General features: G+C 39.1%; 1 protein-coding gene across 1 annotated transcript in view; it reads right to left on the bottom strand.

Annotated features, from left to right (window-relative positions):
- Positions 1 to 2,289: 2,289 nt before the first annotated feature.
- Positions 2,290 to 16,786, bottom strand: part of LOC145978316 (uncharacterized) — a 151,657-nt gene continuing 137,160 nt past the window's right edge. The window contains exons 9-11 of the mRNA XM_083110870.1: positions 14,209 to 14,424; positions 10,934 to 11,077; positions 2,290 to 3,592 (exon numbers count right to left, since the gene is read on the bottom strand). Of these exons, the coding sequence (XP_082966996.1) occupies positions 3,551 to 3,592; positions 10,934 to 11,077; positions 14,209 to 14,424 (402 nt within the window). The 3' untranslated portion in view covers positions 2,290 to 3,550. The remainder of the gene's footprint in view (positions 3,593 to 10,933; positions 11,078 to 14,208; positions 14,425 to 16,786) is intronic.

Raw genomic sequence — 16,786 nt, 5'->3', positions numbered from 1 at the left:
TGCAGTGCCTTGTGTAAATTAAAATTGTTCACTTGTAGCAAGGAAAGTAATTAAAATATTTTCTGGCTGTGTTTGTCAGTATCTAGTATACTGGTGTGTCGATCAACATGGTTTACAATTAATATACCCACAAAACATGCTTACGTATTCATTTACCTGCTTATTTAATTCGATTGGTGACCAGTCACCAAAAGTAAACAGGTGTGTGGATACGCAAGGACATTTCATGGGTTATCTTGCTGAATCTATTGTCCTGTAACAAATGGATTATTTACTCAAGAATATTTTTGCTCACATAATTTAATTTTCTTACTCTGGTATTGTTTACTTGCCTTTTACGCAATAGTAGTTGCTACTGTAATAGTAATACAGTAAACCCTCGTTAACACTAGCTCGCTTAAGATGAACACACTGTTAACATGACAAAATGTTGGTCCTGGCAGGGATGTATTATAGAAAGTATTATCGGTGAACATGAATTACGAACTGTTTTTTTAGTCTGTTGTGTCATTAGATCTCATTTAACACAAACTTTCAGTTTGCATATTTTTTTTTCTGTTGTTCCTCTGCTAGGTATGCAAGAAATCGCTCAACAATCTCTCTCATCTTGTCAACAATCATCTTATACAGTATTGTAACCAATAGATTCAGATCAACAATGTGTTGAAATATGTTTTTCTATTCTTTAAAACATAGCCAGTACGAGTAACATGAAGATTAAAAATTGGGTGCAATTGCTCGACAATCACGATCTCGTCAACAATGAGCTTATACATATTTAACCAACAAATTCTGTTGCGTGTTCAGATGGGTTTTTCTATTCTTTAAAATGTAGCCAGTACGAGTTTGATCCGAATTGACCGCTAGTTTTACGGAAGCTATGAGTACAGTTGGCTGTGAAGTTACCAGGCATTTGCGTTCCCGTCTACGACAGCGCAATATGATGACATACATAATGCGTATTGCAAATGGTTGATGTGTAGAAAGAACTGTACTGCAACAATAAAATTTGAGTCCCCGGTTAGCACGAATTTTTCGGTCCTTTGGAATTCACGTTAATGAGGGTTTACTGTACTTTATGAAACTTTGGAATTAGAAAGCAGGGAATCTTTCTGACAAAGTTAAACATGCATGGCAAAGATGATAGAGACTTCCCATAACCATGCTGTTTTGATAAGCCTAATGTCTCAGAGTGATGTGGTACCTTGACTGCAATTGAACCCCCCCCCCCCCCAAAAAAAAAAAAAAAACCTGGGTATTATTGATTTGGCATGCGTGTCTGATATCAGTATTCTGGACACTATGGGAATGATGGGTCCAGAAACTCATGTGTTGCAAGGGGCCAGTTTTTCTTGGCATCTTCCAGGTGTTACCCTAAGCCTTTGTATATTCAGCAAGTATTTCAGTATCTCTCTCTACCCAGTCCCTTCTTTTTATTGAGTGTGGGATTTTCTTCCCTTCCTATCTCTTTTTCCTAATTTGTCTATCCAGGGGAAAAATCTTCTTTGCACCTTCCTGTTCTCTATCCTTTGCAAATACAAAAGATATTTCATGCAGGAACTCTAATACATACAAAGTCTCACATAAGATTAGGGCAACTCCTGGAAGATGATGAGTGAGAAAATCCAAAATCTGGCCTCTTGCAACACATCAGTTTCTGGACCCACCATTCCCATAGTGTCCAGAATACTGATATCAGAAACCCATGCCAAATCAATGGAACCCAGCACTTTGCAATACCTGATGCAACACACACACACAATTCTATGAACCAGAAAATAACTGATTTTACAATGCAATACGAAAAACCTTTCAAAATTAGTAGACTAGCTAAAGAAAGTACTACTAATGTAGGAAGTCTGTCCTCTTCTTTCTTGCAGATTAAGTTTTGTTAACATTCTGTAGAAATTTCTATTAATGTCTTATTAACCAACACAGTGTTCAAATACTCTCACCATGAGCCTATTCTCGACAAAAAATGAAATTAAAAATGCACAATGAATTCATACTAATTACAAGTAAGGTATTTAATTATGCTAGCAGTAGACAACAGATTCGCCAATTTCTCTAGATAAATGGTAGGATGGCACCTTCAACCTATATACACAAAGCAGAACACTAGATATGATGATGTCGAAATAATTGGAAAGGGGACAACTTCTGTGCACAAGTAATAAATTAATGGTTTTGTTTGTGTTTATTCAGGCATAATTATGTTTTACACAATTATCCAAGAACCATACATAAATTTTTAAAAAAAAAATCAGAATTTGGCTTTTTTTCTCTCTCTCTCTCCTGAATGCTACACAGGTGGAACAAAACAATCCATCCACTAAAGACAGTGATTGCATTTATTCCCCTTAGTATTACTTGTAAGGAAGTAACTTGCTACTTCTTTGTTCTCTTTCTTAACCTCCCATTTATCATTTCTCCTTTGTATGCACCTTTCAAAATACTGACAAAGTCTAGTAACACCAAGGTCCAACACCTTGGTATAAAAAAAAAAAGAAAGGAAAAGAGCACAATTCAATTATAAATGCTCTGTTCACATGCTGCATACCACAACGGAAAGGGAAAAATTACAATGACTAACCGACATTTCTCGTAAGTTAATACTTGTTCAAATATTAACCATTTTACATAATTTTTAAACTATCAATTTTTTGGAAAAAAAAATGCTTCTTATTTCTCCTTTTTTTTACGAAAAGAAAGATCTAACCAAGATACACATGAACAACTGCCTAGGATTCAAAGAGTTCATTGTAACACAATATTTAAAAACTAAATGGCAAATTGATAAATTTTCTCATTAATATTTACAATTATTACATCTGCACCAAGGACTTCTCACTCAATACAAATCTGTTGCCGGTTCATAAACACGTGAGTTACATTAACTTCACAAAAGTGTGTCCGTGTATGAAGTACTCAACGTTCGGCCAACTCTCTCTCACCTCTACAATTTATTTAAGTTCTTAATAAAACATTCACGACACAATGAGCAGAACCATAAAAATTTGAAAGGAAAAAAAGATGAATTTTTCACTCCACACATATTTCTCTTTAAATCATGATAATTTCCACTCTCTTTCTTTATATTTCACTCACTCACCCTATCACACACCACACACACACACACACTTACCTGCACTTGACAAGGAAAAAGTTCACTGATTAAAAAAAATGTCACACGAAAATAACTTTTCTTCTCTCGCGGGATGACTCTCAGCTGCTACTTTCGTGAAACCACCAAAGTGTGTCCAGAATAAGAAAAAAAATTAAAAAAATGCTGTCACTTTTTTTTCTCTCAACACACAAAGTATGAATGGTAATTTTGGAATACTTGCATGCTGAAATCAGCTAATAATTAAGAAAAGCAGATTTTAGCCACACTTCCTGGGAGAAGGTCCTAAAATTATCAGCAGCATGGAAAGTCAACACTCGTCACTGGATAATTCAGAAATAGTTCCTTATTAAGTGATGTAATTTTCTTCGTCTTCATTTTTAAATGGTACTCTATCTACACAATACACCTTCCAGGATTACATTATTACGTCGGAAGTATCGATGCTGACGAAGTCGGCTGCTGCTGCTAAAGGACAGAAAAGGAAATTTTGTAGCATTACTAGTTATGCTGTGTAAAAAAGTTATTAGAATCTACACAACTATTCAGTCAGGCCCAAAAACCTGCCCCAAAGACAATATTTTTTGCAATACAGCGCAGCACTGCATTATTAAATGCTACATTGTACATGTATGATACAGACAATGATGCAGGTTGCACACCATTTCTCCAGAAGGCTGACCCAACAAACCAGCATCTCAATTTGGAGTTGGTCCACTATTGAATGCATAACTAGTTTTTCCCATCCACAGGAAAGAAAACCTTTCATTATTGCCATAATATTAAAAAAATAGTCATGTAAACAAGTTCTTATGAGAATAAAACACAATAAACTGGAACCTCGATTTTATGTTTCTCACAGATTCCTAAAATTGAGGTTCCACTTCTTACACAAATATAAAGTAATTGCATTTAACATTTGTTGCAAAAAATTTGCTAAAGTTACATAGATTTATTGTTAAGGAGAGAATTTTGATCATGTTGGTGCTACAATTTTAAGTCCACTTGGAAAAATTTAAATGAAAAGTCCACCAATATTATTTTGATCAGTTTATGTACCATAACCTGAAAAACTAATTTCTCGTCAAAATATTGTTTATATGTATGCACTTTAATTTTAAAAAAGGAGGCTGATTTGTACAATTTCATATTTAGCAGCATGTCTGTCATTCCATAAAATTCAAGTTTTCCATGCTTACACTGAGAAACCAATGGGACACAAAGTATTAAAATTAACTTCCACCAAAATGCCTGTAACATGAATAAGGTTGATAATGGAAACTAAGAGCTACACATCAGTGGCGTATGCTAGGTTCAAAACCTGGGCTCTCTCTTCTTCATACCGTAATGTTCGAATGCGAGGCTCTTTGTCGTTCAAATTTTTGGATTTTGAAGTGATGCAGGTGCAGATCTACAGGGGGAGGCGATCGCCCCTCCCAACTACCATGCTTTTATATATATTATGCCTAATAGTTTTGAAGACTCAAATATTCTGTCTTTTATTGTCAAGTTTAACAGGCTAGATAATATTTTCTAAAGTTTTGATTTAAGTCAGCTTTGTTTTCAAGGCACGCTAATCGGAACTGCACTTAAAAGAGTTTAAATTTTGATCCGAACGTGCAATATGCGTTAAAAGGGGGATCGAATCAGAACCCCTTGAGAGAATAGGTTTTTTATTTGTTGATTCAGTTTATTCCTATCTAATCGACCAGTTTACGATGGCAATAGGAGGAATTATGATAACAACATACCAGGGGCGGCGCCAGAAATTTTCGACCGGGTGGGCAGAAGCTCCTTGTTGATAGATTAGGGTGGGCAGTATAAATGTAAGACCATATATAGTATATACGCATATGTGTATGTAAGACGTATGTATCCCTCTCTCTCTTACACTCCCGATTTTCCTCTTACTTCTTTTCCCTTTCCTACTCTTGTTTTCCTCTTTATTGTTTTGTAATATATTCTCGCATCTTGTTCCATTTCCTTTCACTTTGTCTCTGATGGACACAATTATTTCAAGGAAGTGTTTACCCATGCGCAGCCATACCCCAGTCATACATTCTAAATCACATTCTTTCATGCATGTTAATGCAGTGAAATAAATGTGAATTAGGTTTAAGCTTGTGTTGCAAATACAAGGCATACACTTCATTTTATGTATTTGGCGACAATGATGGAAAGTGCGATGGTAGACAATCCTGAAGTTTCTCGTAATTTAAATGCATGTTCCTGAGCATAGTATTTTCATCGTATGAGTTTTTGACTGAGTTTTCTTACTCCTTCGGGGTAACTTCTCTTAGCTTACAAGGTTTGTACACCTGAGAAATCTATCTGAATGTTTGTAGTATTGCGATTGGGTGCCAACATTTGAGGGGCAGGGACAATGTACTTTTTCTTGGTAGAAAAGGCATAGCATAAAAAGGCCATAGTGCGGGGGCAAAAAGTGGCAAAATTTGGCGAGGGAACTGCATCCTCCACTTCCCGGTCCTCCTAATCGCCGCCACTGAATGTTTGGATTAAAATGAACGTCTTATTAGGAATGATTTAAAACACACACGGAAAACTAATTCTTTGTTCATTGTCCATGAAGTATTCCTAGGCTAATGAAAGGCGATTTTGACAGAATATCACTCACAAACAAGTAAGATCGAAAAATCTGTTCAGAATTGAAGAGATTATTAGCTAAGTTGCTACGTATTCATTTTCTGAACTGTCATGTTACTAATGCGGGAGAAGCAATACACGTATGGTTGGTTACATGAACATATTTTTTGAGGTAACAAAATGATTTAGGACACAAGGAATTCATCGAAGTTGATCACCGTGCCAGTAATAATTCATCTATTTTTCATAATGACTTGGGTTGCATGGCGTGACCATTTCGAACACACTAGAATGTCAACCTCTACCCTGTGCAGCACACCCTCGAAACTTTATTCTTTCAAGGGAACGAGTCCCTGGCGCTTGGAACCACTGCCAAAGTAATAATTTATGAGGGTTTGTATTTTGAGTGTCAGCTTGTGTTTGTTTTCGCCCCTTCGTTACTTTAATCTAATCACCATTGAAACTTATCGTCGTCATTATCAAAATTAGCAGAAAAATGACTTTAACCTTTAAACAGCCAATGGGTCATATATGACCCATGGTGCCGATTACAACATTCACGTGCTTTTAGGACCTTCATACTTGTATGTGAGGTTGTAAACGCTGACATATGTTGAGATAAGACTTTGAAATGTCATGTGGAAGAACCCCCCCTCCCCTCCCCCTTTCTCTAATATGCAAATTAGCTAATTTTAACCAAAATGCAAATTGTACATATTGCGTCATATTTCAGCTTGTATGAGAACTAGAACTTGAAACAAGTTTCACTTTGTTGCAAAAGGTCTACTCTTTGAAAACAATGCAAAAGTTTGCGCACTTTTTCCAAAATAATGGGAGAAGAGGGGGCGAACGCTAGATTTGTTTTTCATTGAAATTTGGTGACTTGGCACCTCCCAACCGCGTTTTTCTCATTTAGACTTTCTGAATTTTACACGGTCGCGTGCTCCGATGTTTTTGCTTTCAAACAAAAGTTATCCGAAGTAGATTGCTCAAATAGTCTCCGAGATATACTAATTTAGTCTCTAATATGCAAATTAGCCTTTTTTGTCAAAATGCAGGATTGTATATATTGCGTCATAGTTCAGCCTGTATGAGAACTAGAACTTGAAAAAAGTTTCACTTTGTTGCAAAAGGTCCATTCTTTGAAAACAATGCAAAATGTTGCGCCCTTTTTCCAAAATAACAGGAGAAGAGGGGGGCGAACGCGATTTTTTATTGAAATTTGGGGACTTGGCCCCTCCCAACCCCGTTTTCTCACTTGGGTTTTCTAAATTGTACACGGTCGCGTGCTCCGATGTTTTTGTTTTCAAACAAAATTTATCCGAAGTAGATTGCTCAAATAGTCTCAGAGATATAACGTTTTTCTGAAATAAGTGCAAGAATTTAAAAATCGCGCGCCGAGAGAGGGGTTAATTTCGAAAACCGGCTCGGCTGTTTAAAGGTTAAATATAACAAATCAACCACAACTTACTCTTCCAAAAATGGAGTTGCATTAGTTCATACCTCTTAGAAAGTTGAGATGGTAGTTTCAATTGCACAGCGTTTCATTAATGGATCAAGTCAAGGCAGCTAATTCCGTGAACAATGATGTTGTTTTCCGAAAGTCTCAAATATTTGTCTCAGGCAATCACCCTCCTAAAATGGCCGCATCTTCTGTGGTAATAAAATGCCACGTTTGGTGCGAGTTTTTTCTGTATATTTTTCCCCAAAGCCATAACATTGTCGCATTATAATGAAGACGCCCTGTGTTCGACTCCCCACTCCTCTGGTGGAAGCACAATGGACACTGGTTCCACGTTAAACTGTAGGTTTAGTCCCGATTAGCCTATCTGAGCATAAAAGTGGATTTAAAAACAAACTAATAAAATCGTCTTCTGGATACTTCGTGACATAACTTTTTTCTTTACTTCAGCTGCATCTACAGATTCTGTTGACATTTTCGGCTGATTCATGTGGCAAAATTTATGTATGGAATGAGGATTTCTAAATAGGATAAGCCACTCATTAGCAATTGAATAATTCTGTAGCTTTTCCATACATAACTGGTTTATTAAAATTTATTCACTGCAGTATTGTAGTGATTATTGTGATTCCTTCTTATTAGTAGAATGAATATAAAGTTGATATTTCGCATACCATATTGATATTTGAAGATAACAAGTATATAAAAATTGTAATGAAATAAAAAAGGGAGACTTCTGGAATTTTAGTGCAGAGCTAATTAAAACTATATTATACTCTCTGGAAGACTTAAACCCGAAGGTTTATGGCTTCAGCAACAGTAGCCTTCCATCTGTCCCTATTCGGGGCAAGATCAATGCAATCTTTTCGATCCTTGCCGATTTCTTTTAGGTCCATCTCAACGTTATCCCTCCATCCTCGTCTTGGCCTTCCTACTGGTCTCTTACCATCAGGTTTCCCAACAAGAATCCTGTAAACTATTTTTTCCTCTGCCATTCGTGTCACATGGTCTGCCCATCTAATTCTTCTTGATTAAATTATTCTAATAATAATAATTAAAAAGTCAAAATAATGTATTGTGTTGCTGGAGGAAGTAACGCTAAGATAATGTTTTTATTTGTTTATTTGGAAATTAATTTAACCATACCCAGGCCGCGATTTATATACGTATGTGGAGGCCTGGAGCTGCAGTCCTCAAGTTCAACCTAAATTCTGATCTAATCTTCATCATACCCTGCATAATTTTGAGCCTCCTAAGCCTACTAACTGCTTTTAATCATGGAAGTATTCATTTGATCACAGTTTTTGTTTCAAAAGCTCTAGTAATTACTTTCACTTTCTAATGACAAAATTGGCTTTTTATGGGTTGATAATATGTGAATATTTCTAGCATAGATAATATTCACAAGTAAAATATGCATGTTATGAACACCAGAATACACTTATTTATCGAATTATTCATATATCTCCAAGTATATGTACTTATTGAATTTGATTGGGTGGGCAATCGGGTGGGCACAGGAATTTTTAGGTGGGCGCTTGCCCACCCGTGCCCACCCCTGGCGCCGTCCATGCAACATACACTAATGACCATCTACTAGGGATCCTGTGTTTGAATCCCAGCCTGGGCATGAGTGTTCCGTCATCAATTTCATCATATCATCACTCCTGCTCATCTTCTTGATTAGCCAAAAGTGGCAGAAAAGCGAAATGAAATAAACAAAATCAATCAAACCATCTACTAGGTCCCTGCCTATCTTTGCATGCAAAACAATACTATAATCTCTGGATCAATTGACTGCTCTTTGGATTGATTGAGTTTGTATTTTAAGTCCACTTTATGCACAGTAAGGCTAATTGGGACTGGACCTACAGTGGCCGCGGTGGCTCAGTCGGTAACGCGTCTGACTACCATGCTAAAGGTCCCGGGTTCGATCCCCGGCCGGTTCAAATCCGGGAACTTTTCTAACGGTGGAAGCGGCCCCGGCGCCCACCCAGCGTCGAATAACATGGGTACCTGGGGGAAACCCTGGGGGGTAAAGGCGGTCAGGGGCGTGATGCTGATCACATCACCCCCACTCACGACCGGATCAAGAAAGTGTGGGGCGTTACCCCCACACCCCCTATATGCCTTCATGGCGTGGTGCTATGCACAGGGGAGCACTTTACCTTTTTTTTTTTTTTTTACCTACCGTTTAAAGTGTGATCCAAACCACGATGTGCCTCCACCAAGTATCAAACCCGGGACCCCTTGATTCGATTCCTGTTTAGAGTATGATATATTGTTCATATAAAACAGTTCAAGTGTAGGTTAGAAATGATTCTTGGTGAGGTGATGCACAATTCCGAAATTCACCCCTCCCAACTGTAATTTCCGGATCTGCCACTGAAGTGATGCGACATTGTAATTAAAAACACGTACCTTACAATTTACAAAATAATTATAAAAATGTCACAGTTTCATTAATATAGAAACAGTAAGGAAAGAATTTTCAAGTATTTCATGGTTATTTATAAAATATAGAGGCCCATGTTGTGAAATATTTATGTAGGCCATGTGCGAGAATAAAATACATAATAAACTTCTTACCTTGAATACTTCATCTGTGGTAAAATTGTTAGTACAACATACTATGATGCCAGGGGTCCTGGGTTCAAATCCAGGCCTGGCTATTCTTTGTGAATGTCCCTTCATCAATTTCCTCATATCGTCAGTCATCCTCATCGTCGCGATTAGCTAAAGTGGCAGAAAAGTGATGCTAAATAACAAAACTAAATCAAATCCATTCTGTTCTTCTTTGGGATGCCAGGCCTGCATACCTTCATGATTTCAAGCTTATCCTCATACAAAAGTAGAGTAAATTGTTTCGTCAATAGTTTGTTAATTATGTCACTCATGTTCATTCACTACACTACACAGCACAGATCATTCAAAACATGTGTCACTCACTCAATACACTAAATAAAATCTGTTCAGTAAGGTACGTAATTTTCTTAAATGTCCTTCAACGCGGTCAACCACTCTCCTCCAGGAGCCGAGGGGTTCAAAACTTTGTCACCATTGTAAAGCATGGTTGGTTGAAGGTCAGCGCACTTGCATCTGCATGTGTTCAATGGGACAGCGTTGGGCCAGAGGGGGAGAAAATCCCTGTTTCCCACCTTTTCCCATACCTGTAATTGTAGTTCAGTTTAAAAATTTCCCTTTTCTGGGAATAATCCCATGCTGGTTAGCGAATTGGCATCGCTGTAAGGTATTACCTCCATTGTAAAATGAAGACTTCCCTGTCCAAAGCTTGGGTTTGGAAGCCACTACAAATACGTCACTGATCGCCTTCAGGTGCTGGTCGGGGACGAAGAAGCCTGGTGATAGCTTCAAAGGAAAGGAGCTCATGTACTGTTGTTTTCTCCCGCGGTCGTTATTTGAAAGTGAAACATCAGTCACATTTGCTAGTCGATTATTTTCTGTATTTAGTCTGATCTTCAGAGATAGCCTCGAATATATGCGCCTACTATGCATACAAAAAGAAATATTTCTAAAAATTTAACTGCCTTGCTGCTATGAACACATGCTTCTCCATAAGACTGACGGGAATTTTTCTGAGTGACTCAAATCAATGGGCAGTTGGGGGCAACCCAGGGAGATAAACGCAACCAGAGAAAGTCTGGAAACGTACTTCCAAAACCACTATATGCCTTCAAGGCACTGTAAAATGCACAGAAGTTAGCCTTTTCAGCAATACATACCTTATGGTGATGACACCTTCCGATGTAGCCTTCCTCATCCAGTTCCCATCCGTAATCCCTCGCACAGCCATAGTGGAGTCTCTCCTCACAGCCTCTCTTCACACAACCAACGTTAGCTCCTCCCTGATTGCATTTCACACAAACCTTAAACAACACCAAACCAATTAGTTTCCTGTTCTCTTTTCAGACATTAATTAGCATGACAATTACAATATTTGAAGAAAAATAAGCTCTGAATTTGTATAAATACAGTTTGTGCAAACTATCATTCAACTTCGGGAGAATTCACATCAAATTGACAAGCTGCACGTGACACGTCATCCGAGGATTTCACCAATCGAACACTGCGTTCTTCATCGACTCATTTCTAAGCAACACGTGGGTTTTAAATCTCCCTAAATGTTACTATATAATATTCAATGGTTACATAAAAATAAATTGATTAAATTTGGTAAAATACAAAAGTCTTGTACTTCCTCATGTGGAAGTTTGAAATATAAAGGGTAAGGTCGAATGAAAAGATGATGACAACACGCATTAAAGTTAGAATAGACTGCCATCAGCCTCAAGTCAAAGTGTCCATATTGCAGAAGTCAGTGTATGAATTTCTCAAAGGAAGCTTTCTTTTAACGCAGTAAGCCTGTAATTTTGCTTCCTAACTTATATATTTCACACTTACGAGAAACCTTGCTAAAATGGCCAATGTCCACCAGAGCTTTCACTATTAAAATGAGATGTTACTGGGTATTGACATCCACAGCAAGCAATAGTAAATTCAATAAGTTTGAGCTACTTTTCTGCCATTTTTCACCAATTCAGACAATGAGGATGGTGATTATATGAAATGGATGAGGGGGAGCACAAGACAGGACACAAACGCCCTGGAAAATTATACTGGTCATAGCCATGTACTAGTGTCTTATTTGCCTGCAAGAATGCATTTTCCAGGGTGTTCAATATTTAGGAATAGCGAAGTCTCATTGCGTTGCAGGTATAGGAACTGAATGCAGACATGTGAAGTTGACATCTTGAAGTGTCAGACATTCATTTTCATGAAAAGCCAATCAAAATATGCCAAAGCATTCTGCTGAAATAGGGAAGCAAGCCTTCCTTATTTAAACTTTAGTTTTTGCACAAACACTGATTACAACTACGTAGAAATTTCAGTGAAAATGCAGGCTTGACATAAAACTGTTTTTAACTGTAGTCACAATGGTGGTGAAGTCCTGTGCAAGGCATGGATATTTCATTCCATTTGTTCCATCATATGGAGGCTAAGGCTAAGGTGTAAAACATGGTAAGTGACCTTTCGGTCAATTTTGAGTTACAATTTTTGAGTGAAATTGCCATGTTATACAATTTGCATTGGACTGTGAAGCCTTCTGAAATTGGTAAACACAACACAAATAATTTATCTACAGTATAGCTTCTAGTAATCTATTTTCTTAATGAACTCAGAAATAACCAAAATGCACAAGTAGGGGCAAAACTATGCAAATTTGTTATCGAAGCTACATATAAAGGTGTAAACCTATTGAGCTCAGCTGGTTACGCATGTTAATTGGGAGGTTAATAATCTATTCAGACCCTTCAATGAACATTTGTCAATTTAGAGCAGATTAGAATATTTATTTGTATATCAATACTTTTCACTATCAGCAAAAAAAGAGACATCGGTCCATCCATCATTGGTTCATTTGGTTATTTTATGTCACTTTTCTGCCAATTGTGGCTAATTGCAACAATGAGGATGAAGTATGATAAGATAGAAGTGATGAAGAGGACAACCAGTAAACACACTTCGACATGACACAACACAAGTTGGATGGAGACATGGGCGTTGTCACTGGGTGTCTTAGCGCATGTCCATAGCTACTATGTCACAATTCTTTGTGCAAAGCGAGTCCGAAAGCCCTCGATCCAAGCCATAAGAGCCTTTCTGTTTCCTCTACCCACTGTCGATCACAGCACCACTTCGGTGTGCAGCTGTGCACTTCCCAATTGTGTTCTTGCCCATTCGATGCAAGTTACTCTGATAGAAAAGCTGACGAAAGGAAGTAAATGGAAGGTGATGTGGCCCAAGAACATTTGATGTTTTGAAGAAATGGCTTTCAATGAATAAATATAATACAAATTAATTACATTGCACATTTACTTGGGTGTGCAAGTGCACGAATAGGCAGCAGCCGCTACTGCCATAACCACTGAATCAGAGCTCACCTAAAAAAAATTTTCCACCCTAAGAAAAATTTCTGGTGACGCCATTGGATGAAGATTATGCTAGTTGTGGGTTCAGATGACATGCAGACCTGGGTATACTAACAAGGGAGGTTACCTAAGTGTCCCCCTACAATTTCCATGAAACTTGGCAGGTGTATAGGGGGGGCCAAAGGAAGTAATACATGTTTTTTGTGTTTCAGCTAAAAAAACTGTTTTAGGGGGAAAACCCCCACTCAAATGTCAAGATGAGGACAAATTGAAATGGGGATCTGACCCTGAAACCACGTAAATATGGCATAGGACGAACACACACAGCACAGAACTGTAGGATTGTCGGTACCAAACTCAAGTACTATTGTGAAGGACGATGACAGTTGAAGTTCTGTGCTAATAGTACTGGCACATACACAAGTGGGACACTTGAGATATGATGTGCTAACACAGCTCTGTGCTGTGTATGTTCTTCCTATGCCATATTTACGTGGTTTCGGGGTCAGATCCCCACTTCAATTTGGCCTCATCTTGACATTTGAGGTTTTTTTTTGCCCCCTAAAACATTTTTTTAGCTGAAACACAAAAACACGTATTTCTTCCTTTGGGCCTCTCTATACAACTGCCAAGTTTCATGGAAATCGGAGGGGGACACTTAGATAACCTCCCATGTAAGTGGAAGTGAGATAAACTCAGGACCACTCCTTACACCCCGGTTCATTCTTCATGTGTGGGGGTGCAAGATCAGTGAGGACATATGATATTCACAAAATATATCTTGCAATTCTAGAATTTATTCCTGATGTTTTTCTTGGTTGTATTTGTTTAATTGAATTCTCGATAAAGAGCATGGGACAAAGGATTAAAATAAAATGCAAACCATCCATTGTCACTCAATACAAAGAATTTACGTCTCAAAATTTTATCTATGGCAGGGGTGGCATTGGCTGAAGCGAAGTACCAAGCTGGGTCACATAAGCTATGGTGGGCAGCCCTACCCTACGGCCAATGAAACCACAGGTGTAAATGCATAATATAAGGTTAAAGACTCTCAATGTACTTACTGTATGCACAGCATCCCACACAGCTTCCTGGAGTCCAACGACGCGAGAGCCAACCTGATAAACTCCAACTGCCCAAACTGCGCACGGCTCATGAACCCACACTTCCCAGCCATTTTCAACCTTCCCTGGTCCGTGGGGAGCATCCGGCAAGCCAGGAACGATGGGGGACATTCCCAAGACTGGAGTGTTCTCCAAGTGATGCCGGGCTTTCTTTGCCTAAATGGGAAGTCAAGTATGAATCAGTTCTGCATTCACATTACACAGTTTACATCAGAGGATCAGACCTTGGACGTGAATCAGAAGTCATACGTGGGCGAATCAAAAAGTAAGTTACATCCGAGCCGTGTTCCTGTACTAAAAGAGAAAATAATCATGCTTGGTGGCAGCTCTGTCTGGAATGTATTTTCCCCATACCCTAAGCAGCCATGCTGCAGCTAGTTTAATATGAGAGTAGTCACCTTGTCAGTATGACATGTCGTAATGAGGTGGCGCCCAACATTGAGTTGAGCTGTCGTCCGATTTTTGTGGACACGAAGGCATAATCAGAGTGATATTCATCGTCAAATTGTCGAGGTGTATGGTGAGAATGCAATGTCACAGGCCATGATCAGGAAATAGTGTCAGATGTTCGAAGAGGAAAGAACGAACGTGAACAACGAACACTGTGTTTGGCAGTGTGCAACTATGAACACTATTGACATAACGGAGTGTATTAATGCAATCATCCTTGCCAACTGCAACGTGAAAATTAGAGAGATTGCAAGTGAACTGAACATATCATACGATAGTGTGCCTATGCTGATTCATGACCAGTTGGGTATATAGTAAACTGTGCTCTCACTGGGTGCCGCGATTGTTAACCGATGAGCACAAAAGTCAACTCAATTGAAATTAGATGGAATTTTTTCACAAGAAATAAAAAAAATGGTCACACGATTCAAAAAGGGTTTGGAATACCTTGGTGACTACGTCGAAAAAAGTTAAATGTTCATACATTTTTGTCCCATAATTATTTTCTTTCTAATGTGTTTTGTTTACAGTTTTATAAAGGGGGTGTAACTTACTTTTTGATCAGCTCTAGTACCTTGGCTTGCTTTCAGTGTTGTACTGTTACATGCCCTATGTACGAAGAGGTATCAAAAAGTTTTGCCTGTTGAGGTATAAATTGTTTAATAATGGAAAGATTGAAACAACATTAAACAAATTATACCTTAACAGGCAACACTTGTTGATACCCTCCCTCGTATTTATATATAGATTTCTGGACCACCTTTACTGATATTTGTAAGACACAAGAAAACAAGAGTAAGAAGACAGCAGCAAAAAATATGCAAATTAGTATTATTTTAAAATAAACTTAAAACCGTAACGTTTTAGCTTAATGGGAAGCTCTCATCATGTTACATACTTTTATGCATTATTATATTTTGTTTACATATACACTCACTTAGCAAAACTCAAGGGATAGCAGGTCACTGACTCGCAGGTGGACACCACGTATGTTCCATGCCCCCCGCGAGGCTGTGCGACGGCTGCAGTTGTGTGCGAGTACTTGTGGGAAGTGGCTGTGTGAGTGATCATGTGCAATGCAAAGTCATCGTGAGTTGACTGCATTCGAAAGGGCCATGGTGGTGGGTGCCCGATGCATGGGACATGCGATTTTGCAGGTGGTGCATGAAGGCGTCACAGTCCACAACAGACACCATACCGGGCATCCAGCTGCCCTCAATGACCAACACTGGTGACATCTGGGACGAATGGTCAACAGACACGGGAAAGGGGGGGGGGGGCAACAGTGCAACAAATCACGGCTCAATTTAACATGGGTGTCCCCACGTCATCGGACACTCCGGCGTGAATTTGAACCAATCACCGCATATGGACACTGCAACAGTGGCGTAACGTCATATGGTCCGACGAGTCACAGTATCAACTGCACCATGCCAATGGGAGGCTCCGTGTGTGGTGCAGACCGCATGAAGCGATGGATCCTGCATGCCAAGAGAGCGTGGTCCAGGGTGGTGGGGTATCAGTCATGGACTGGGGTGCATTTTCCTGGTATGGACTGGGCCCCCTGATTGTTTTGGAATACACAGTAACTGGTCCATGGTATCGTCAGCTGCTCGGAGACCATCTCCACCAGTTTTTGACCTTTCAACACCCTGATGACATGGCAGTCTTTCAACATGACAATGCGCCGCCACATCGCTCCAGTGTCGTCCGTGAATGGTTCAAAGAGCATGCAGAGGAGGTCCATGGCTACCCCGGTGCCCTGATATGAACTCCATCGAGCATATCTGGGATGCTGTTGAACTCAGGCTCCGCGCACTGGATTCTCCACCCACGAACAGGATGCAATTGGTTTCCGCTCTGCAGACTGCGTGGTGTCAACTGCTTCCGGACGTGTACCAGTGCCTTGCACACTCACTTCCATGCCCTATAGCTGTGCTCCGCAGGGCCAGAGGGACCAGTTATTAGGTGGGTATCCCGTCCACCCGCGAATCAGTGAACTGCTAACCCATGAGTTTTGCTCAGTGAGTGTAAATACGAACCCAGGAGTTCTTAGTAGGAATCAAGG

Source organism: Lepisma saccharinum, chromosome 24 (genome assembly GCF_977018435.1).
Source record: "Lepisma saccharinum chromosome 24, izLepSacc3.1, whole genome shotgun sequence".
Classification (NCBI taxonomy): domain Eukaryota; kingdom Metazoa; phylum Arthropoda; class Insecta; order Zygentoma; family Lepismatidae; genus Lepisma; species Lepisma saccharinum.
This window is presented reverse-complemented; position numbering and strand designations above follow the sequence as displayed.